The 23,281-nt window shown below is 34.6% G+C and overlaps 1 protein-coding gene and 1 long non-coding RNA gene across 2 annotated transcripts in view; one reads left to right on the forward strand and one right to left on the reverse strand.

Moving 5' to 3' along the window:
* Positions 1-23,281, forward strand: part of LOC309606032 — a 1,194,635-nt gene that overhangs the window by 556,854 nt on the left and 614,500 nt on the right. The window lies entirely within an intron of this gene.
* SLC17A6 (solute carrier family 17 member 6) overlaps positions 128-23,281 on the reverse strand; it is a 45,292-nt gene continuing 22,138 nt past the window's right edge. The window contains exons 5-12 of the mRNA XM_082342465.1: positions 22,966-23,053; positions 22,350-22,436; positions 19,230-19,372; positions 15,347-15,496; positions 12,054-12,186; positions 11,523-11,633; positions 10,931-11,058; positions 128-10,213 (exon numbers count right to left, since the gene is read on the reverse strand). Coding sequence (XP_082198591.1) covers positions 9,878-10,213; positions 10,931-11,058; positions 11,523-11,633; positions 12,054-12,186; positions 15,347-15,496; positions 19,230-19,372; positions 22,350-22,436; positions 22,966-23,053 — 1,176 coding nt within the window. The 3' untranslated portion in view covers positions 128-9,877. The remainder of the gene's footprint in view (positions 10,214-10,930; positions 11,059-11,522; positions 11,634-12,053; positions 12,187-15,346; positions 15,497-19,229; positions 19,373-22,349; positions 22,437-22,965; positions 23,054-23,281) is intronic.

The raw sequence follows: 23,281 nt of genomic DNA on the forward strand, positions 1-23,281 counted from the left end.
GCTCGGGCTTTATTTAGTTGCGGCGAGCGGGGGCTAACTCTTTGCTGCGGTGCACAGGCTTCTCATTGTGGTGGCTTCTCTTGTTGCGGTCTCTCTGAGTCTTGATTTTGATTTTTATTTGGAAAAAAATAGGGGGAATAATGATCCTTCTCCATTCTGCCTCAGAGCATTGGAGTGAGGATCAAATAAGAGAGAAAGTCTAGAGGAACTTTGAAAACATATAACAGACCATAAAATATTCATAGTTATTAGTGGTCTAATATATTGGCATCCAGTTTATATTTCACTTTTACTGGGAGCCTCTGGGAGAGTATTACCTTCAACTAAATAGAAGAACTTGAAATCCCTGTATTTGTTTGACACCTTATAAAGATTTACAAAACATGCAAATCAAATCATTTCACTCAATTTTTACCATAGTTAGGTGAAATATGCATTGTTATTCCCATTTGCAAATGAGGATACTGAGCTCAGAGAAATGAAGTGGTTTGCTTATATATGATTAGATTTGTTAAGTGGAGGCAAGTCCAATGCTCCTATCATTGCACTTGGCAACACCTAGTGAGGGGGATATTTTGGATCACCCAGCCCTTTCTATGTTTTTTTTAAAATAAATCCCAATACAGGCAACCATAATGTCCATCGTTACTGATGAAGAAGTATGATTTTGACCTTCAAAGCCCTAGTGATACATCAAGTTTTCATTTAGGTTTCTAGACACATCACAAATAACTATGCTCTATCAAGGAAAAAGGAAGAAATACAACGGGGGGAAAAGCACAAAAAATGATGAGGATATGGCCAAAGTTTAATGTGAATCTACCATTAAGGCTATTGTTCCCTTGGTTGAATGCATCAATTTCCTTGAGGAAAGAGATTAACCTGGGGATACTTCTGGAATAAATATGCCCCTTGACATGAGAGAGAAAACAAAGTCAAAATTGAGATACTTTTTCTTCTTCTTGTGTATAAACCTTGAATTTCATACAGAATTTTGAAAAAGAATAAAGCATTATCTCATAAATATTGTGCATGGTTCTATCTGTCTAGAGTTGTAGAAGCCAGGGACAAGTGGATCACGCTGCCTTGGAGTCATTATTCAAGGTGCAGAAAGCATGAATTGTGTATTCGTTAATATATTTTCATTATCCACATCTTGCTCTGGGGTTTGAGTTGTGAGTGGGTAGACATGGAAATAAATATGCCAAGATTTTGTCTTGACATCCGTAAATACACCATGGTCCCCAGGCGTGCCACCATCCCCCACCATGTCTTCCTTGACACTCTTGTCCAGAACCTGCTTCCAGTCTCTTCCCACTCCTGTGCAACATTCTACCAGACAGATCTTATCACTCAGGCGCCACTTAAAATTCCTTCAACTATAAGATAACATCTGAACACCTTAGCCTGGCATCTATGGCACTGCACAACTAGCTTAATCGTCCTATCTAGCCTCATATCTGCTCCTAAGCACACTTGACAGTCCAACCACACTCACTCCTCCAGACACACCATGGTAGATGCACCTGCATGATCTGCTAATGATGGGGCCTCTGCCTCTATGCCTGTTCTCCACTTATAAGGTAGACAAATATCTATTCCACTTTCAAATTCTAGTTCTATGTCTTCTTTCTTTCTCTGTCTTCCTTTCTGGAAAGAAGAATTAATTTAATGAGGATAATATCCTCTGCCTATCTATATAATTTTCTGTGCATATCAAATATGACCATGCATTTTTCCATTCATTAAGTATTAGTTGAGTTCTTAATCTATGTTAGACCTTGGATATAGTATAGAGAACAAAAGATATACTTCATAGCGTTTATGGTTTAGTGGGAGAAATATATGCTAAAGTTATAAACAAACAAATGTCTAAGTGCAAATTGTGATAAATCATATTTAAGAGTATCCTGAAAACTTTAAGTGGTATACTTATGTAAGGAATAATTGTGAAATCTGTTGATATGCAGGATTCGCTGCCCAAATGATAGATTCTATATACATGAAGTTATCTTTCATTTGCTCTGAAGACATTCTATACCTATTTCTATGTATATCATTCTTCTCTAAATGATGTGTTTCTCAGAGCAGAGACCATGTTTAATTCCTTCTTGTATCCTCATAGTGCAATATATGCTTGCACATAGCTTAATAGATGTTGAATGAGGTAATGAATAAGCAAACATTGTAGCTCTTGAAAAAAATGTTTTAGCATGCTAGATTTAAGCATTAGCTGATTAGCATGTCTATGTATTAGTTAAATCCCATATATACTCATTAACATTTGGGGGATGCTAGCACTAAATACTAAAATACTTGCCAAGATCTTTCCACATTGGGGTCTTTGCACATAGTGCTCTGCCAGGCTAACTCCTTCTCACCTCTGAGGTCTCACATTGTATGTCACATCTCTGAAGAAATTTTCCTCAACACATTGACTAGATCAAGTCCCCATTTGAAATCCTCAGAGCACCTATACTTCTATTTTATAGCATCTATCACAATTGTAATAGATTTTTTTGTTCATTATTTTTACCATCTGTCACCCCACTGTATTAAGGGTTCTATGAAGGCAGGACTCATTTAGTCATTTTCCCCACTGTATTCCTAGGACCAGCCATAAAATACATTATCAATAAATATTTATTGCTTGAAAAACTAACTTAATGAAAGAGTGGTTTTTATCTCAAGAGCACTGTTGTGAATTCCAAGATATAAGTCCAAGTTACCCCTCTGTCACTAACTAGTTATGTAGACTTAAGCCTGTCTTTTCACTTTTCTACCTACAGCTTCCCCATCTATAGAAAGAAGGGGTTTGAGCATGTATTCCATCCTTTCCAGTGCCAGGGCTCCATAACACATTCCATTAAACCAGTAAAAGGTGAGTGTGACCTGTTATGGAAACTTTGACTCAGGTTTGTCATACAAGTATTTCAACTCACTGCAGGGTGTTTAGTTAATAAATGGTTTCATGAAATTCTCAAATCTCAAGTCAGAATGAAAGGAGCATCTCAGTAAGAAGCCCACTAGGATGAAGGGAGCTTCCGATAGTGTCCATCCTGTTAGCTATTGAGATGGGTGGCTAATTTTTTTAAAAAGTCAATAGGAATGTAAGCAGAAAATATTTAGTCTTCTATTTATCAGAATTCTGAGAACAATTATATTTCACCAAGTTAATTTGAGGAACTTAGCTATTTGTCAGCAAGAATAAATGCAGAAAATTTCAGAGCTTCAGAGCTGGAGGCTGTTTAAAAACCACTCAGGATAACCAATCTCTTTATTCTCCAGATGGGAAAGCCCAAGCCCAGGGAGCCAACATGACTTGTCTTGGATTATATAAAGGGGCAGTGGCAGGTCTAGGGCATGAACCCCAATAATTCTGTTTTATCTGTGATCCCATTGCAACTGGAATTGAAAGAGTTAATGTGCCTTTAGACTAATGGCAATATACTAATTTCCACCCTGAATTCATAGTGATAGACATGCCCCTCCACCCGCTGACACTCCTTTTTTTTAATCTTTGAGAAGCAGTCCAATAGACTATGATGAGATCTGTCAGAACGATGGCTTTCATTTGTGACATTTATTCTCATGTACACTTTTGTTGGCTTTGTGCAGAAGATCTTCATTTGGATTCATAAATCTGTTCATGAACACATATAATTCTACCTTTACCTTGACTTTATAAAATAAAAACATTCTCCCAAAACTGTTGTATTAAACTCTGTGGCTTCAGAAAACTGTCAAATGCTCTTGAAGATCATGACAATATCTTCATTGGCAGCCCAGAGATTTAAAAAAAAAAAAAAAAAAACCTGGAGAGAGATAAGACTTGTGTTCTCTGGGAAATATATCTTATCTGGTTTGCTTGTTTTTATACTTTAAAATATAGAAAAGTACCATGAAAAATATAATAAAAAGCCATATGTGAATTCCGAGAATAAACAAATATTGATATTTTCTCATATTTGCTTCAGATCTTCTTTGAAATTAAAAGATGACTATTTTGAAATTTATTTTATGCCTTTCCCAGGTCCATTCTCTTCCTTCCTCTCCAGATGCAACCGCTTTGAATACTTTTGTGTGTATCCTTCCAAACTATGTTTTTATCCTTTTATTATGCAGTATATACTTTCTTAAATTTGTATAAGTATATATTATATTTTACATAAGTCGCATCCAACAGTGTTTAATGTTCTGCACTTGTGTCACATAACTGATAACATACAAATACAAAAAAATAATTTAGAGAACAAATCTGAGTAATTTAGTTATGATAAAAATAAAAATTTCTCTAAAGATAGTTTCCAAAATGGTCCATTTTGATGAATCTGACACAGTTATACTGGAAGAGTTAATGTCTAGTGTTTACTTAGTATAATGAGGAAGGGGAAAGGGAAAGGACATTTGTTAAACACTACATGTAGCTTGCTGTGCTAACAAGCTCTTTGTTATTTGATTTAGTTGCAAAACCAGCTACTAATGAGGTGTTAGATTGTCATTTTACAAATTAAAAAATTGAGCGTCAGTGGAGTTAAGTAACTTCCCAAAGTCACACAACTATTTAGAGGCAGTGTACGGTAGTGATGAAGAGTACAGGGTCTGGAGCCAGATGGCTTGTGTTCACTTTCTAACTTTACTCCATTAGTTGTATGACCTCGAATAAGTTACTTAACTTCTCTGTGCCAAAGTTCCCTCATTTATAAATGCGGTCAATAGTAGTATCTACCATCAAGTGTTATTGTGAACATTATGTGAATTAATACAAATAAAACCCTGAGAATAGTATCTGGCATTTCATAAGCTATAAATAATTCCTATTATCATAATTATTATACTTGATCCTTCATTCACATCCTCCTTCAAAATAAAATCAAAGGTAAATAACACTTAAACAAACCAACAAACTGTAAAAGACAAAAACTAAATGAAAATGAGAAAGGGAGACAAAAGCAGCAATTGAGCCAAAAAGAGTGTCTCTAAGCTCCTTGACAGGCAGAAAAAGGAGCCATGGTGGATCCCAGGTCCTTTCCTATCTAATCGTTGACAGTGCTCTAATGCATCAGGAAAAGCATTCCTCAAACTCTTAGATCTTTATCTAATGCATATTAAGTAAAGTAATAAAGCATGTTTTCAAATGTGATTTAACAAAACTGGAGGGGTTTCTTCATTTTGTTTGCTCTTGGTGAAAGCCAAGGGTTTCATTTCATAAAAGCTACTGAATTTGGACAAGAGACAGGGTAAGAGTCCAGATTATGCAGCTTTCAGGTGCCTGCTACATTCAGGGGAAAGCTTGGAGAAGCTTGAGCATTTGAAGGGACTGTATAGTATAGACCAATAACCTTCGCAAATAAGTGCTTTTGACAGCTGCTGAATGAAAATTGAGGTTTGAGGTCTTGCATGAGATGAAGATGGAGAGAAAAGAAAAACCCGCTAATTACATCACTAGAGTAGAATTAAATGTCAATAGCCCCTATTTGAGGTTAAAACTTAGGGAGGCAGCATGTAAATAAAGGGGAAAGAAATGAAAAGAGAAAATATATAGGTCCTTAAAAACCCAGGGGAGGAGTACAAACAGAAACAAATTTAGAAAAGAAAAAAATGCACTTAGAAGTTCAGTCCATCCCTCTCCCCTCCTGCAGAGAGTCAGGCACTGGAGATAGTTGATACTGATCCCCACCCCAGGCCAACCCCATAGCCTAGGCTCCTTGCAGCACAGGCATCTCTGAGGCTGAGAAAAGTTTCCTCATCTGAAACTTTTAAAAAAATGACGTAGGGAGCACATTGAATGCAGCCCACTTTAGGTCTTTGGGGGATTAAGAAAAATCCTTTCTCAGGAAGGTTAGCAAGTTTCTGGTGTCCAGGCAGGAGCTTCGTCTCTCCGTCACATCTGTGTGGTCTGACTGGGCAGCTGGGGGGTGTCGCCAACATCTCAAGAAGGGTACTGGACTTTAGGGTCCAAGAGAACAGGGGCAGTTTTCTCCCCCCTGTATCCCCCCTGATTGCACAGTGTAGCTGCTTAGTAGACATTTATTGAGTGAATAACTAGTAAATGAATCCCAGAAAAGCCAATTGTCGGTAGTACTCTCTGTAGACAAACACAGGAACAATAAACTACAAATAGTAACCTAAATATCCATCATGGTTATAGAAGTTAAAGGTATATGTATATGTGACGTCAGGTTTCCCCAAAACACCACGCAAGCAGAAAGATAAAGGGAAAAGCATGCAAAAATGAAATGTTCATAACTAAAGTATTGCATAAATAGATTAAATATAGCCTATGTTATGTAATATAATATTAGACTATAGAACTCCAATAATCAAATAGGAAAATATGCATGCCATACTGTTAAATGAAAAAAGTAGTTGGCAACAGTAGATCAAGTATGACTTCAAATTTGCAAATCACAAAGTATATGAGAGTTTTCTGTGTATTTTTCATAGAAAATAACCTAAAAATGTTAACAGTGTTTATCTCTGGATAGTAAGATTTTTGATTACCCTTATTTCACTGTTCTTAATACTGTTTTTTCCTTAATGAAGATCCCCTCCCCCATCCTACATTTATAATCAGAAGATTAATAAAGTGATTTAAAAGTAAAAAATAAATTACTCTCTTGATGTAGCCAGATAGCCTGTATTCTTGTTCTAACCCTGCCTGTGGAATCTTTAGGAAGTTAATTATACTGCTTAGACCCAGTTCCCTTACTTGGAGAATAGAAATACTAATATTGATATGGGGCCTTTCAATTTTACAAGGCAGATGTGTGGATGGAATGAGGGAATGCATGGGAAAGCATTTTGTAAATTGCAAAATACTAGATGCATACAACTGTATAGATGGGGGTGGGCTTTGGGATGAGGAGGAAAATGAAAGGGAAAATGACTTTGCATGATTGAGATCAGAGTAAATGAGTGTGACCAGTGGTAAAATTTAGAGACATCATTAGAACAATTTTCTTATAGGAACTGTAAACTTTTGTATTATGGAACTGGAAAAATTACAGAGTGTTAGATGAAGACATTTTCATTCCTGCCATCAAGTTATGCAGAGATGGCTTGTGGGCCTCCTTAAAAATTAGGCTAGGCCTCTGGCTGTTGTTTCTTTATGCAGAGGATTACGGGAAGAGAAAATATATTCCCTCACCTCCCACTCTGAGGTTATGTGAGTGGTGGATATGGGGTAGTGGTTGAACCAAAAAATATTCTTATTTAATTCCTTAAGTAAAAACCAGTTTAAAAAAATTAAAGTAAAAGCAAAAGCACAGCTAATTATAACAACTTCTTTCCAAATCCATAATATCCTCTGTGTCCTCTTGATCAAGTCAGTTTCCCTTATTGACCTTCAGTGTTCTCATTTGTTAAATAAGGAGTGTCAACTAAATCATCCTGTAAGTCCCGTTAAGTAATAAGTTCTATGAATCTCAGTTACCAATGTTATATAATGATGGTCTTCCCTTTCTACATATCTGTAAAATTGGAAATCAGGGCAAATGATCATCTTTCCAGTGACATAGACATTCCATTGGCTTCCCTGAGAAATCTTGCTCACTATTTGCTGGTTTGGCTGACACATTATACTAAAATATCATGACTCAATTTTACCTTGGGAAAGTTATTGAAACTTTGTCAGCTTCAGTTCCTTCATTTGTAATCTGGGAACAAAAAGAGTACCTACTTTGGAGGGTCCTTGTGGTGTTACATAAGATACTCCACACAAAATGGTTAGGGCAGTTCCCGCACAAGGTATACGTACAGTCAAAATTAGGTAGTATCATTGATCTGACAAGTGTTGAGATTTTTCCTAATTTTTTTAAAGCTTAGCACAAGTTGTGAGAAGACAGGCACTGAAAGATAGAGTTTGACTCAGAGACCTATTTCTTGATGTAAAACTCTCTTTGTGGAACCACATCCCACACAATCTAAAGAATGCCATGTTCTTCCATTAAACCTCATGTGGCTGAAAAGGCTGATATTCTTGAGCCTGCATTTGTTTTGTTGGGACGTACACAAGCTAAACTATACAAAGCCAAGCTACAACAACATAAAATAAACCCAAATTAATGTACTGTTTTTTTGCAAAAGGATAAATAGAGCATTTTATTAACACTTTTTTTTTTTGCAGCAACAAAATGATAGTCCACATCTTTTCATTCAACACAGCAGAAGCGATGATCACATTACATCACTTTGAGACACAAAGCAAAAGATATTTTTATTATCTTAAGATCAAGAATGGTTTGCATTTTTAAAACAAACTTTATGTTTTATATTTGCATTAACAGGGCCTCCAGTTACTAGCACAATACAATGAACAGATCAAATATCCAGAATAGACAATTAAACACACCAACAGTATTTTAAGTTGAATTGGGAAATGCATCATTGTCATTTTAGAACATTATAAAGAGGTCTGATGTCAACTTTTTAAAGGAAAAAAAATCATTCCAACCACCCAAACAGCTACCACAAGCAAAATGAAGATAATATACAGACAGGAAATTTTATTCATTGCACTTATTGCTCGGTACACAAATGTTGCAATTCCTATTGAGTTATATTAAGAAATGACAAGCAAAATGCCTCTGCCCCATCTAAAATTCTATGACTCTATGAAAGTAGAAATTGCAGTCCCCTAACCCAACATTAGGTGTATGCTATTTTTGGTTTTTTGTGAAGATTGTTTATTATGTATCTGTGTATGGATATGTATAAGATGTACAGATATATATATAGATATAATTTTAATATAATTTATTGTCCTATATATTTAGACAAATATTTTAATGGGAATTTAAGTAATAAAATTGTCTACTTACAATATCTCTATTAAGTTTATCTTTTCATATTATATATAGCTCTGTGGCACAAGTTTTATATATATTTAATTACTAAGGAAGAAGGATATCTATATTGTTTCTATTTCTTTTGTTGTTAATATTGCATTTTAAGGGCTATATCTCCATAGTAAATTTCTTATTAGATTCTTTATGGTGTATGTATCTTTTTTTTCTAATGCAAGTTACAACCAGTACAAAGTTGTAATAAAAAATACATTGGAGTTTATTTATTTTTAATATTTTTTGCAAAAAGGTTAAGTGATATGCTACATGAAAAGTCAGATTTTATTAAGTGTGAAGTGTTTTATACGTTAGGTAAATGAATGGAAGAATATGAAGCATACCCCTCACTTTACAAGTTCCTTTTCACAGATATAAATGTTTGTGCCAAAGCATTTCATATAAAACACTGCAAGATATTCCTCTTGAGAATCAACAAAATATTCTACATTATGTAATAACAATAATTATTTAGTACACCTTGCTAGTTGCTAGCCCACAACATTCTTCTCTGCATGACAGATATCTCAACTCCATGATTTAACTCAACAAATGTTGCCGACATCTAATGCAGCCAACATGACAACTTCACTTTTTTTTAACAGGATTTCTGCACGATATCTTGCCATACAGTGTAACAAATACATAAGTGCATTTTGTATGATCAAGTAGCTTTGGCTTCCTAACCTCTGTAGGATGGGATGTGCCAACTGTTTTAGTTGTGCTTTATTAAATGGTGATGAGTTTTAGCTCATATGAATCCAATGAGTAACTACTTGCTTCTACAGTTTTGACCAGTCAACCTTTAAATCACAAATGCAAGAATGGATGACTTGAATGGAAATGATGGAATTTCACAACTTCTATAGATTGCACTTGATGGTAACTTCATGAGTTTGTTTTGATTTCATTTTTACAGCAAGACTTGCCTGGTTGGTATGTTTACATGTTTACACCACATTTTTAAAAAATTTTTGTGCAATCACAATTAATTTAATCACAAACACTAAAAATAAATCCAGCAATTAGCTTTGTTATGAATAATCACCTCGGTCCTTATAAGTGTGTGAGTCTTGTACGTCTTCTTGTACAAATTCCTCTTTCTTTTCCCAACCATTAGGCCAACCTCCATTGGCTTGTGTTGTGGCACCGTAAGACTTTGTGGTACCATAATTTATATAATTTTGAGTAATGTCCCCTGTTTCTTCATCGAGCTCATCTTCGTGGATAAATCCACATTTTTCTTCACTTGTTTCCTCAGGGTCTGCCCAGGGTTGCTTCTCTCCTGAGGCGAATATTGCATAAAATATAACTCCACCATAGTGGACTAGGGCAGCAATCAGGAAGACATACTGCCACTCTTCACGTGACTGCAGTGACAAAAAGTGGCACTGTGAGAACAAACTCCCCATGTTTGAAAAGCCTAACATCTCTGAATGTTCCACCATCAAGCTTTTCATAAAATGCTATCTTCAGGGGAAACACCTGTTCTGATCACATAAAGCAAATAATGGGATAGAAATGTTCTAGAATACTAAGACTTTCATTCAAAAAATTAAAAACAAATTTTAAAGTTCTGAAATAGAACTCCAAATATATCTAAGGTCTGCTAATTTTTAAAATATTCATAACCTATCTTTTAATTTCCATTGAGTTACTTATTTTTTCTCCCACTTCTTTTATTTCCTTTTGGTAAACCATAATTTAGAAGCTCTACCTATAAAGACAAACAGCTGATAACAATTCTCTTCCATCAATTACTGCAGAGAAGTCTGAATTGATGTTTACAAATAAAGCTCAGAAGACTTCCACTTGTTTATACTAATGAGCTAGGTTGTTGTTGTTTTGCCTCACCAGGGATATCAGAAATATTAAAAGGTGTTTAAAAGCATAGCACTTATTGGTTGAGGAAGAGGCTTCCCTCAGAGCTCTTAGAGAGAAATTCTCTTCTGAACCTCAGTTATCTCCCCTACTCAGAGGTGTGGTGACTGGATCACAAAGAGTATGCCAAAGAGAATATATTAATGCTTTTCCCCAACCATGAGAGAGATATTCTACAAATGAACATCTCTTTTGCTCTATCTTACCTTATTCTTTGTCATTGCACCAACAATAATAGGGCAAACCATTCCTGACAATGTGCCAACACCATTTGAAATGCCCATTAAGATACTGGCATATCTTGGAGCAATATCCAAGTGGTTAACATTGAAACCTGAAATACACACATAAGATGTGACTCAGAGAATCCCAAACCTCTAAGAAGTGGGTGACTATAGAATTTCCTCTACCACATTCACCACCCTCCTTAAAAGATACCAGGTTCATATCATGTGCTTAATAACTACTTTTTGATAATTTAGCTCAGGGATATAATGAGAATGAAAGGAGGTATGATTTGTTATCCAACAGTTAATATGTGATATTCACTCCACAGAGAAGAGGAGACATTCACTTAAAAAAAAGAGTAAGGGTAAGCAGGGGGAAAGTGAGTAGTGAGTCATAACATAACCAAATAATAATTTCTAAATGTTTTATTTCTTTTACTTTCTAGTGGAAGTATGTTGAGTAAACCTTCTCAACATTCAAAATGTTAAAGGGGAAAGTAGAATATATAGACTTTTTATCACTAACAAAAATCAGTGTCACAAGTACATATTTTTTAAAAAAGTATCTTACCAGAGATAGCAAATCCACTGAATCCCACTGCAAGTACCAAGAATGAGATCGCTACCCCTCTAGTATGAGAATAACCAACAACCAGAAGCAGCGTTGCTTCCATGCCAAAACCTTCAGAAACAGACACATGAAAATATTTCAGAAATTTATGTAAATTCTTCTGATGAGTCAGAACTGTTAAAAATGATCACACATCAATATTTGACCTAGCAAACCACTTCAGGGAGTCTATCTTAAAAAATAATAATAACAGTAATAATTTATGCACAGAGGTTACTGAAGCCTTCTTTGTGTTTTAATAAAAACATCAAAAACAACCTTAAGTTTCAATGGTGGGAAAGGTAAAGTTAGTCATGCAATTATTTAAAACTAGGAGTTATGAAAATTTGAAGATGGGAGAATGATTATGAATGAACAGTGAGGGCACAAATTTAACAGCATATTTTATATACATGGAAAAAGTTGACTCACTCATGTCAATTTGAACTTCGTGAAATAAAAGCATGTTCTTAACATCACTTATGTACTTACCACCACAATTCATGATCTTTCTTACTGTAGTAGTTGAAAGAATTTGCTTGCTTCTTAGAAAATCTGCAATCTGCCCTCCAATAGGCACAATAATTGTCATTACTAAGTGTGGCACAGCAGATAGCATGCCAACCTGATGAAAAACAGAAAGGGGAGAAATATACGTGACCATAAGTAATATGGGCAATTTAATAGTCTCATAAGCTCTTTACGGACAAGGAAGAAAAAAAAATACTGTCTCTAAATGACCACTTACTTACTTATTCCCAGAATAAGCAATAACTTCCACAGAAAAAAATGAGAAAAGTTAAGCAAATTTACTTTGATCCCTTTTTATCTTCTAGAAGATAATACTTTTTTTCTGAGTCAGTAAATTTTGAGTTTATGAGTAAACTATCCTGAATTTTATCACAGAGTGATTCACATTTATGTATCCATTTTATAGTCTTAAATATGTTTGCAAATAATCATCATTAGCAAGAGAGGGGGAGAGAAAGAGAGACAGAGACAGAGTCAGAGAGAAGAGAAATACATTTGACAAACCTTGAAGAGACTATTTTAAAATTCATTTTAATTTATAATAAGGCTAAAACCCTAATTCCATTTAAAATGTATATCTCTTATGAGTTTTATATTTAGTTTCTATAGATTAAGAGCCCAGAAAATGCAGATCAATTCTCAATTTTAGTCATTTCCTTGTCAAATACCAATATTTGGTCACATTGTCATAGAGCGGTATATAGTTTCTGTACTAATTTCATACTAAATGGCCCAATCTAAAACCTAACCTGCCAGCATCAATTCAACACACATGTTTTGATCAATAATTATGTGTAAGACATTGTCCTCTGGACATCATGGGGGCAGAAATTATGAATAAAATACATGTTAATTGTATATTACCACATATATGTAAATTTTGTATATATAAAGATACAAGGAAGATTTTTACTAAGTATACTTTCAAGTGCAATTCCTGGAAAATGGTAAGTATTACATAAATGTCTATTATTTGTATAAACATGCCCTTCCAAACTAGATTACTGAAGGTTTGAGAAAAGATTCTATTTTATAATGCTGTATACTGTGGTGTCACGACCATGGACTTGGTATGGTTAATGATTAATTGAGGTAGTAAATGACTCTAAAATACCTTAAATATCCAAGCACTTTAATTCTCTCTTTCACTCCAGACGAAAAATTTTTAATATTATTATTCTCAGTGCATTGACGAAGAATCTGTGACTTAGGAGGGTTATGCCATTCTCAAGGGGTTGAGAAGTTTTATATATGAGTATAGGCTGAGACTCTGTGTGTGTGTGTGTGTGTGTGTGTGTGTGTGTGTGTGTGTGTATGAAAAAGCCATTGCACTTGTGGTTTTGTCTATAGGATACTCAATTTAACTAAGGTTGGTTAGAATCATTCTCCATGTAAATGTTTTAGTTCACTTAAATTTTGTTGTACTTCTGACAGGTGGTCTTAATACCGTTATTTACAGGTAAGAAAACTGAGGATGACAATTATTCAAGAGCAGGCCCAAGATTATGTTATGTATCAACAGTCTCTTGCAGAGCTTGGATTTGGGACCATGTCACCCTGGCTCCAAAACCCATGCTTTATTTCCTTAATCACCTCCTTTTCACATTTTTCAGGTAAGTCAGTAATTTTTTTTTTAAACCAGTATAATTAAAATCTTCAGGCCAATCTGTGTGTGTAGAATTTATCCAAAATTTTAGTTAAAAATATAGTAAGTGAATCAGAGCAACATATCTGATTATATTTAGTTTTTGCAAGAGATCGCTGCTTTTACTCAGGCATTTTCAATTAATTGGAGTTACAGGGCCAGAATGACCACACAGTTTCATTAACATCAGTTGGCTCCTTCACTCTCCCCCACGAGACCTGACTTTATTAATAGCCTCGGTGTCATATTTGTCCTAGATTGTGAAAATGGACTCACACCTCCAGCAGCCTTTGTTGAGAAGTATAACACCTCTCAGAGCTCCCAAAAGCTACCCTGCAATGTTTGATCAGCTCCAGAGAGAGGAGCCCTGTCTAAAGCAGTCATTCTTCTCAAGAATGGAGGAAACAGTTTCCTTAGAAACAGGGATTACAAAAGAGCTCTTAGAATAGAGACTCCTAAATTCAGGTTTTCTTCAGTTCCAGGCCTTAGATAGTCTTTCAAGTAGAGACATAATATGAATAGCGAGCCCAGCTGGACTTACGTAATGACATGAAGAGAAATAGCAAGTCCATGGCCAGTATAGACAAATGGATTCAGCAAAGGGCTTGGCACAGACATGGCATTGAACAAATACTTGTGAAATGCTTAAATGAATTACGGTTTACCTGAATTTGAATGGCATAGTAAAGGGAATTGAAACGCATAAATCAAAGGATATGGGCTTACACTTGATTCTGTCACTTATTGTTAGCTTGGCCATAGGCAATTTAAATACCTTCCCTAGTCTCTGTTTCTCCGTCATTTCCATAGAAATGATGAACGTCATCCAGCTGGTAGACCAAACAAGGTTGTTCATGAGTATGAAAGGACCTTGTAAATTTCATATAAAGTAGTATTTTTATGTTCATTTTATCCTTCTAAAAATCTCAAAATGATTATATTTTCATAGCGACAAATAAATGTCTGTAGCATTGAGAATGCTGTGCTGTAATTGGAAATGTATTATTTTTGTCTACACCAGCAAGCTGTGAACTCTTGAGGAAAGGAACCACATTTTTATTTCTGAATCTAACACATAAATCTTCACATATCATGTTCCACAAATGCTTGCTAAATGATTAAACTGGATAAATAACATACAGGAATGTTTTCAGATATTTTTGCCATCCTCAAATCTTTTAGCCAGACAGATTTCTGAGAGCATTGAAGAAGAGTTAGATTGATAATTATGTAAATACAATTCTATTTTAATAAAATAATTTTTGTTCACTGCTGTACTGTCTTTGACCTGAAACTTAAAGGGAATTATGTTTATTTACAGGGAAAATGCTATATTGCTGCCCACCCCAACCAGGATGCAAGCTCTATGAGGGCGGAGACTAGGTCTGTTTTGTCTGTTTTCCCAGCAACAAAGAGCCATTTCTATCAGGCACTTGACTGTAGTAGGTACTCAAACACCTTACTTAGTCTTTGTTTATTAGAAGTTATTTGTTGAATAAATAAATGAATAACTCATGAAATTTAGAAGATAAAATCTTGGCAAAGGAACTTAATAGTCACTTAAGTACAAAAATAATGCTCTAGTTAAAGAAGGATAATTTTTACATACCTTGCTGATTTCAAATCCAAAGACTTCCTCAAAATATGCTGGCTGACTAATAAGCAATAAATAAAAAGTCCAGCTTCTGCAGAAGTTCGCAACAATTATTGCATAGACTGGCATAGATGTAAAAAATTTCCTCCATGGAGTCCTGAATTTCTGAAATCCCAAAAAGAGAGCCATTCTGACCATTATAAATATTTTCTAACTTAAATGGGAATAATAGATACTTCGCATTTTCAGGATATGTATGTTGGGGCATGAGTAGGAGGTAGGCAGGAGGTAGTGAATCATTAATTGCAACAGTCCAGTCAACCTTAGCTGCATGAATAATTGTTGAAAGAAAAAAAAAAAGGATATCAGTCTCTCCTTCTGATTAAATTGATTTAGTTTTAGAAATATACAAGATTCTATATTTATAGAAAAGTAATTCCAAAAGCATAGATCCTAGTTTCCAAGATCTTTGTTTTGTTTTGGCAGTGATAGATCAGGTCTTAGCTAAAACTCACTGCCAAATCAGTGACCTTGTTGGTATCTGACATATTTTATTTAAAATGTTGAAAATTCAATGTATCAATAGTTAGGAGGAGAAAAATAAGAAGAATTAAGAGTGCAATATTCTAGACCCTATCAAAAGTCAATGATAACACTACCTAACTACAAATTATCTTGATAGCCAGTGCATATCAGTATAAACTCTGTGACACTGGAGTGTAAGATTCGGTAAAATTCACATGGTATACATCTGGGTTAAAGCATTTGGCCACCCAGCACACCATGGGTACATCACAACTAGTTATTTATGATATTCAAGACATTCAAAATTAACTTAAATATGATTGGCTTTGCTTATGAGACTCAAAAAATTACACCTAGTATACTTAAAGATCCTGTGTATGCCCAAATATAAAACCAGTATCTTCCCCCAAGACTAATATTTTTAGACCGTAAAATATCTCTCACAGTTCCAAACACTTTCTCAGTTCTTTATTTTGAACACTGAAATACTGTTTGATGAAGAAACAATAGCCTACTATAACTGTGTTTAATGCTAGCTTTGGATTATTAACCTGACCAAATTAGTAAAAGAGGTGACATACGTATTTTACACAGATTTAGTAATTATTCCTGGATGTAGAACCTCATAACTGCTAGTATTAATTGTGAATCTAATGAAACTTCTTACAGATCACTTTAAAGCAATATAGTAGGAAGATATATTGTGGTGATCACAAGGAACAAATCAAAACACAAAAACCTGTCCTAATAATAAACAGTGAGTATTGTGGCTTTAGATAAAAGTTCTAGTGACACCATCATAGATGGATTCAAAAAGTGCAGATTTAAAAGAATTTTTTCTGATGTGTTCTGGAAAAGTGGTGCCAGATGAATCTACTTATTTCAAAGATGGCCAAACGCAGGAATGTCTATTATAGCATTATAGTTGAATAAGTAATAACTTCAGAACATTATAAGAAGAAAATATTTTTTTCCTGCTGAGAAGGTGTTGTTTTTAATTCATACCAGGATCATCTCTATTAAGTACTTTTTCTTCAGGCTGCAAAACACTTCAACAAATATAAGAGAAAAGTGTCTAATCATATATCTTAAAAAATTGTTGGTGGCTGTAGGAGGGCTTATGGTATTCTGATAACATTCTATTTACTGAACTGGCTGTTTGCTTCACAGGTGTGTTTAGTTTATAAAAAATCAGCAAGCTATTTGCTTATGATTTGTGCACTTTTCTGTATGTATTTATATTTAATTACCTTGTAAAGAAAAAAATAGAGATTTAAAAGACATTAGAGTCAACTGCAATATGTGATCCTTAATTGGATCCAGACTCAAAACAAATGGCTACAAAAGACATGAATATTGACTAGGTATTAGGATTTGAATTGGGTATCAGAAACTTGAATATGATCTAGGTATTAGATAATGTTAGAGAATTATTTTCAGTTGTGTTAGGTATGATGATAGTACTTAGACTGTGAAGGAGAATATTCTTATTTTTCTAGAGATGCATGTATTTTTGGGTAAAGTGTTATGACACCTCATTTACTTTAAAATCGTTCAGCAAAAAGAAAAGTAAAATAAATAAGGCAAGATGTTAAAAACTTGTTTCTATACAGTGGATATATGGATGGTCCTGTTACTTATTCTTCCAATTATTATTGAAATTGATCACCAAAAAAAGTTCAAAATAACTAAAGTACAAGTCCTATTCCCACTTGATTTCATTTTTAAATTTACTTCAGGAAAGTAAAAAACATCAGTAAGAAGTAAAATATTGTGTCTAGAAACACAGTAAGGTCTAGAAAATGGGAGTTTGAGCTTATCTATACTGTTTTATTGATCTATCAATTATTCTTTTTTGGGTCATTTCCAGAAATTGGTTTTCAATTAGACTAAATTTCTTATTGTTTTAAAAAATTTATGCCTGACCTGGACACACAACCTCTCGAGAACTGGTAAATAAAAGAAGTATATTTGATCACTGAAGATATGGGCCAATCAGACTATTTTTGACTAGAAATTGAAGCGAAGTACTGAACTCATCATAGATTAGTCTATGTTTAGATTCCTGTTCAGAGCAACTGGAGCTGGTGGGCACCAGAGCTTACTGCCAACATCCACACCACCCCGCATATCACCACTTGCTTCTTGAGTAGCTACCATTAGAAAGAAATGACCAGTCTCTTTACAGAAGGAAACAGGAAGGTCACATTTGAATGCCAGGCTATTTAGCTAATGGAACAATTATAATGTAAGATTTTTTTTAAGTACTGGCTTAACTTCTGAATGATATCCAATATGGCATTTTTCTTATTCATTAAAGGCCAAGATACCCTCAGCAACAATGGTTGACAGACCTTTTTTTTTTACCTAGGATGAGATGTCGAAGACAGGCCTTCCCTAATAAATGAAGTAGAGAATCAGAGCTGAGATAAAATACAGTTGAAATTGGAGAGAAGCCTTTAAAAGAAAGAGGAGAAGCATAATGCATGAGGGGCATTGGTTCCTCAGCCAATGTAACTTCCTCAGCCAGAGTAACTTCCAACTCTTAGCATAAAGAAATTGAGTTATTGATTAGGTACTGAATTACTGAACCTGTCTAAATACATTACTTTTGCTTAACAGTTTTCTTTTCTTTTCTTTTTTGTAGCATCAGATGGCTATTCATGAATTACTATTTATGATGTATTAATATGTGTGCTAAAATATTTACTTATTGATATACAACTGCATTTCTCTCTACATCAGCAAATCCTGCCCAAGAAACTAAATCATAATCAGAAAAAGGCTTCACAACATTATCTGTATAATACTTGATCTTCATATAGTAGTCCTAAAAAATTGGTAACATTTTATCAATAAAAGGATTATATTATATTAAGAATACTTTTCAGGTTAGCTACCTTTGGTTGGCATGCTAATGCTCACTAATGCTAGTGTTTACTAAATCACATAGAAATACACATGTATAAAACTTAGATTTAGAATATTCAATGAACAAAGCTAGCCCTTTTCATGACTGTGTTAGGTGATTTGACATTTCCTATCATCTAAATTTAACAAATATTGGTTGAATTTGTTTCAGTTATGAGCTATGTTGAACTGTTTTTAAAAGCTTGCTGAGGTTTACAGTCATAGCTATAATTCAGTTGAAATTTGAAGATGCATAAGAAAAGATAAAGGAAAGAAAAGAAATCATAGACGGAGGAAGTAGCAATCATTTCTAAGTCAGGGAATATGCATGGAGTAAAGAAAACAATCATGATTGATACCAAATTAGTTTTGTTGAATAGGGACTCATAAAATAATCTTGTTGGTCGAAGGGAGGTGAGATGGAGAACAAGAATAGGAATATACACCATAATAAAGTTCTTACTTCCATTGCACCTAAAAGATTTGCACTCTCTCCAATGCTTTCTTCTATGTACCTACGTTCTTCATCTGTGATAGTAGGATGCTTTGCAGGACTCTCATAAGACACCAGAAGCCAAAACATGTACCAGATCATTCCAAAGCTTCCTGAAAGCAAAAGTTGAAAAGGAAAAGCCATCATAAATACCTCCATTTAAAAGTCATTTACTGGAATAAAACTACAATAATCTTGTGATATTCCATAGAATATGAATTCAAGCTTATGTTTCTCCAAATGAATCTAGCCAGCTCTGCTTGTCTTTTGCCACCAGACTTCAAGCATCCTGAAGATTGGTCCTGTAGTTTTATCTCTTTGTCACTGTTAAATAATGTGGATACACAGGAAATTCACAATAAACAATTATTGAATGGTGTAGTTTGGAACATGTTCATACATCCAACAAAGATTTACTGAGAAGTTACTCTTCCAGGTACTCTGCTGAGTGAGAGAAATTTGATAAACAAGACAAAAGTCCTGTCCTCAAAAAATTTCGCTAGGAGTGAATCCTTTTATTTTTGTCTGTCTTTAATATGTGCCAGTCTGCATTTCCAGGGAAAAGAAATGCTTGTTTCCCTCTCCTGTTAGCACTTCCAGATCTAGTAAACAGACTATTAAATAAAATCTAGAAGAATATTTTAGCCTGAATAACTATTATACATGAAAAATGGGCTTCTGTAATTAATGTGGTAACATTCAGCAGTTTATGTGACTGTATACCACAGCACATACTATTGCCTATTGATCATTGTTTGGGCAGATGAAAGTTATGAATTCCAATATAATAAATGTACTACTTCAAGTTCTTTTTCATCCCTTTATATAGCACTCTCACCATTAAAATATGCCCTTATTGTGCAATATAAATCTGAAGCATTAATAATAGAAAAATTTCACATAATTTATTCTGGTTTCCCAGCAACTGGCCATTTCATTTCTGCCTCATACTGTTCAATTTTCCCCCTGGGTAACAATATAAATGCCCCGATCTCTATAATACTGTTTTGGGGTTTTTTTGTCTATTCAATCTCTAAGTGTTCCTGAGTACCATAAGTTCTGATGTGCTGTGCCCTTTTAATTACTGAACATGACAGCAAACCCTATTTGGAATCAGATAGTGTATGAAAATTTGGTATAGTATGGTGGTTATGGAGTATGGTTCTTCCCAGATGAGAATCCTGGCTGTGTCACTCATTAGCCACATCTTCTAATCAGTAACTAAATCCCTGAAAATCTCCGCTATGAAATTAGATAATTCCTTTTTTTATAAAATTGTTGCGAACAGAAGTTAAAGGAGGTAATACATAAAGCAACTAGCACAGAGGATGGCACAAAATAAGCACTCAATAAATGAGAACTCTTGTAATTTAGTAATAATTATCATTTCCACTAACTGAATATATCTAAAATGCCAGACACTCAGCTAATTGCTATATATGCATTATATTTTTTTAATGTAAGCTGCCATATGGGTCTTATCTCATTAATTTTTAAAATAGGAATATTGAATGTGTGGCTCAAAGACCAAATTTTTGTTACACACAGCAAGTAAACAAGTACTATTATATGACATTTTCAGATTAATATTTAAACTTTGTAGCATTCAATGATAAATATTGAGACATAACTTGAAATACTGAGGTTGGTTTCATGAGTCCTTTGTGGAAATAAATATTCTTACTTTAAAGTCACATCACATCTTCAATTAAGTAATGGACTAAGGCACAAATCAGAGAATTTAATGGATGGCAATACCAACTTGTAATATATACCCTATAAGTAAGTGCCTTAAACCTCTTTGAATTATGGGCTTTTTAAAAAATCAAACAAAAGGTATGGATTAAAATCTGATAAAAAGATTTCCCTAGAACACAAAAATATGTACAAGTACATGTATGGCTTACCATTTAGGGCATTCATGAATCCAAAACCCAACCAAGGCTTTTTTTTTTTTAACATCTTTATTGGAGTATAATTGCTTTACAATGTTGTATTAGTTTCTGCTGTATAACAAAGTAAATCAGCTATATGTGTACATATATCCCCATACCCCCTCCCTCTTGAGTCCCTCCCTATCCCACCCCTCTAGGTGATCACAAAGCACCGAGCTGACGTCCCTGTGCTATGCGGTTGCTTCCCGAAGTGAGAGAGTAGCACTGACACATATACACTACCAAATGTAAAATAGATAGCTAGTGGGAACCAACCATGGCTTTTGAACCAGGATAAGAGACCCTACTATAAAGTACATTTAATAACGTTCTGCAAATATAAGAACTTGCTTTGATGAGAACATTTCAAAATTAGAATGGATCATAGCAAATTTGGAAGCAGCCAGGTCCTGTTCTGCTCGCCATGACTTCATTAATCTTTCAGATTCTCCTGCCCATGTTCAAAAATGGTATTAATCAGTGACAGCATCAGTTGGAATCCAGATCTTATATTTCTTCTTTCCTTTTTATTAAAAAAGCATCTCTTAGAGAGAGACTACAGGGATACTTTCAAGTAGTAAGCTTCCAGATTCTGGTTAGAAAGTGAACAGAAAGGGAGTTTGGACTTTGGGTTTTGTGTCATTTTTTTTCCACTTAATCTTCTTTAATTCTGGGGAAATGTGGACTAAAATGTGCTGCTGCTACAGCTGACTGCTAATATTTCATCACAAAATTGAATTTTTGCATTAGCACTAATATCATCTTTCAGCTTTCTACCCCTATTGAGTCTTGAGGAAGCAGGATTAGGGAAATGACCAAGAAAGCAGTAGCCAAAAAAGAGAAGTGGGTGCTGCCCAGCTTCTTCCTCTTAATCAGCTTTGAATCAAGAGCTAATTTAATTATTTCATAATCAAGGACAACACATACCATATATTACAAAGTTTCCATCAGCAATGTGGTTGCTTTTAAAAACAATAAATAACAGTGTAGAGAAAATCACAGAGATAAAACATTTTCCTTGATCTTCTCAGAATAAAAGGAAAGGAATCTTAATGAAAAAATAATAATTAGCAAACACAGTATAGTCACTGATCTATCTTACTGTTTTAGTTTATGCACATTTCTTTTAACTCTATTGTATAGAAATGCAACATACCATAGACATAGAATACTGAAGACCAGCCAGTATACTGTACAAGAATGCCAGCTAAAGGCATTGCAATCACAGCTCCAGCATAGGAACCTAAAGTAGAAGAGAAAAATGGGAGGAAGGTAAGTGAAATCAATAAAATTCTTGACTTCTTTTCATGTTCCTTGGTTGGATCACACAAACACACCCTTGCACACTTGGGTGCGTGTGCACTCACACCCACGCACATCCCAACACATACATATGTCTATGTACTTAGCCTTAGGAGTACAAGACTACACAAGCGAATAGTACATACATACCCAAGTCAGATATATAAAAACAATACTATAATAAAAAAAAACATTTAAAAGGCTATAATAAAAATTATTCATAAATATATTTGAAAACCAGATGAAATGAACAAACTACTATAAAATACAAAATGTAAGAAGGAATAGAGGATTTGAGGAGACCAATAATAATTACAGAAATTGAAATGGTGGGTCAAAAACCTTTCCTCACGTATACATACAGACACACCACAAATGGTTTTACAGGTGAGTTTTACCAACTTCCAACTCTTATCAAAGTTGTTCCTAAGCTTTTACCTGCCATAACTATATCTGCACATAATACTCACCACAAAAGGAGGTGGTTGCCAGTCTACTCCTCTCTAGAGGAGGGGCCCATTTGCTCCATATCCCATGACATGCTGGGTAGGTGACGCCCTATGATGGGAGAAGATATCCATCACCATTTAGGATGCAGGATCGTTGGAAAATAAGTACATTCACTTCTCTGATGCAACGCTGTTTCCTTAGAATGGGCGCAAGGTCTTAGGGAAAGCTGCCACTCATGGACCTTTCTTTGCTCATTTCATGAAATTCCATTTTAAAAACTTTCAGCCCAGACCAGGTAAGACACGGCCTCTTTTTTAGTCACCTGTTCAAATTCAT

Source organism: Balaenoptera borealis, assembly GCF_965194805.1.
Source record: "Balaenoptera borealis genome assembly, chromosome: 11".
Lineage (NCBI taxonomy): Eukaryota > Metazoa > Chordata > Mammalia > Artiodactyla > Balaenopteridae > Balaenoptera > Balaenoptera borealis.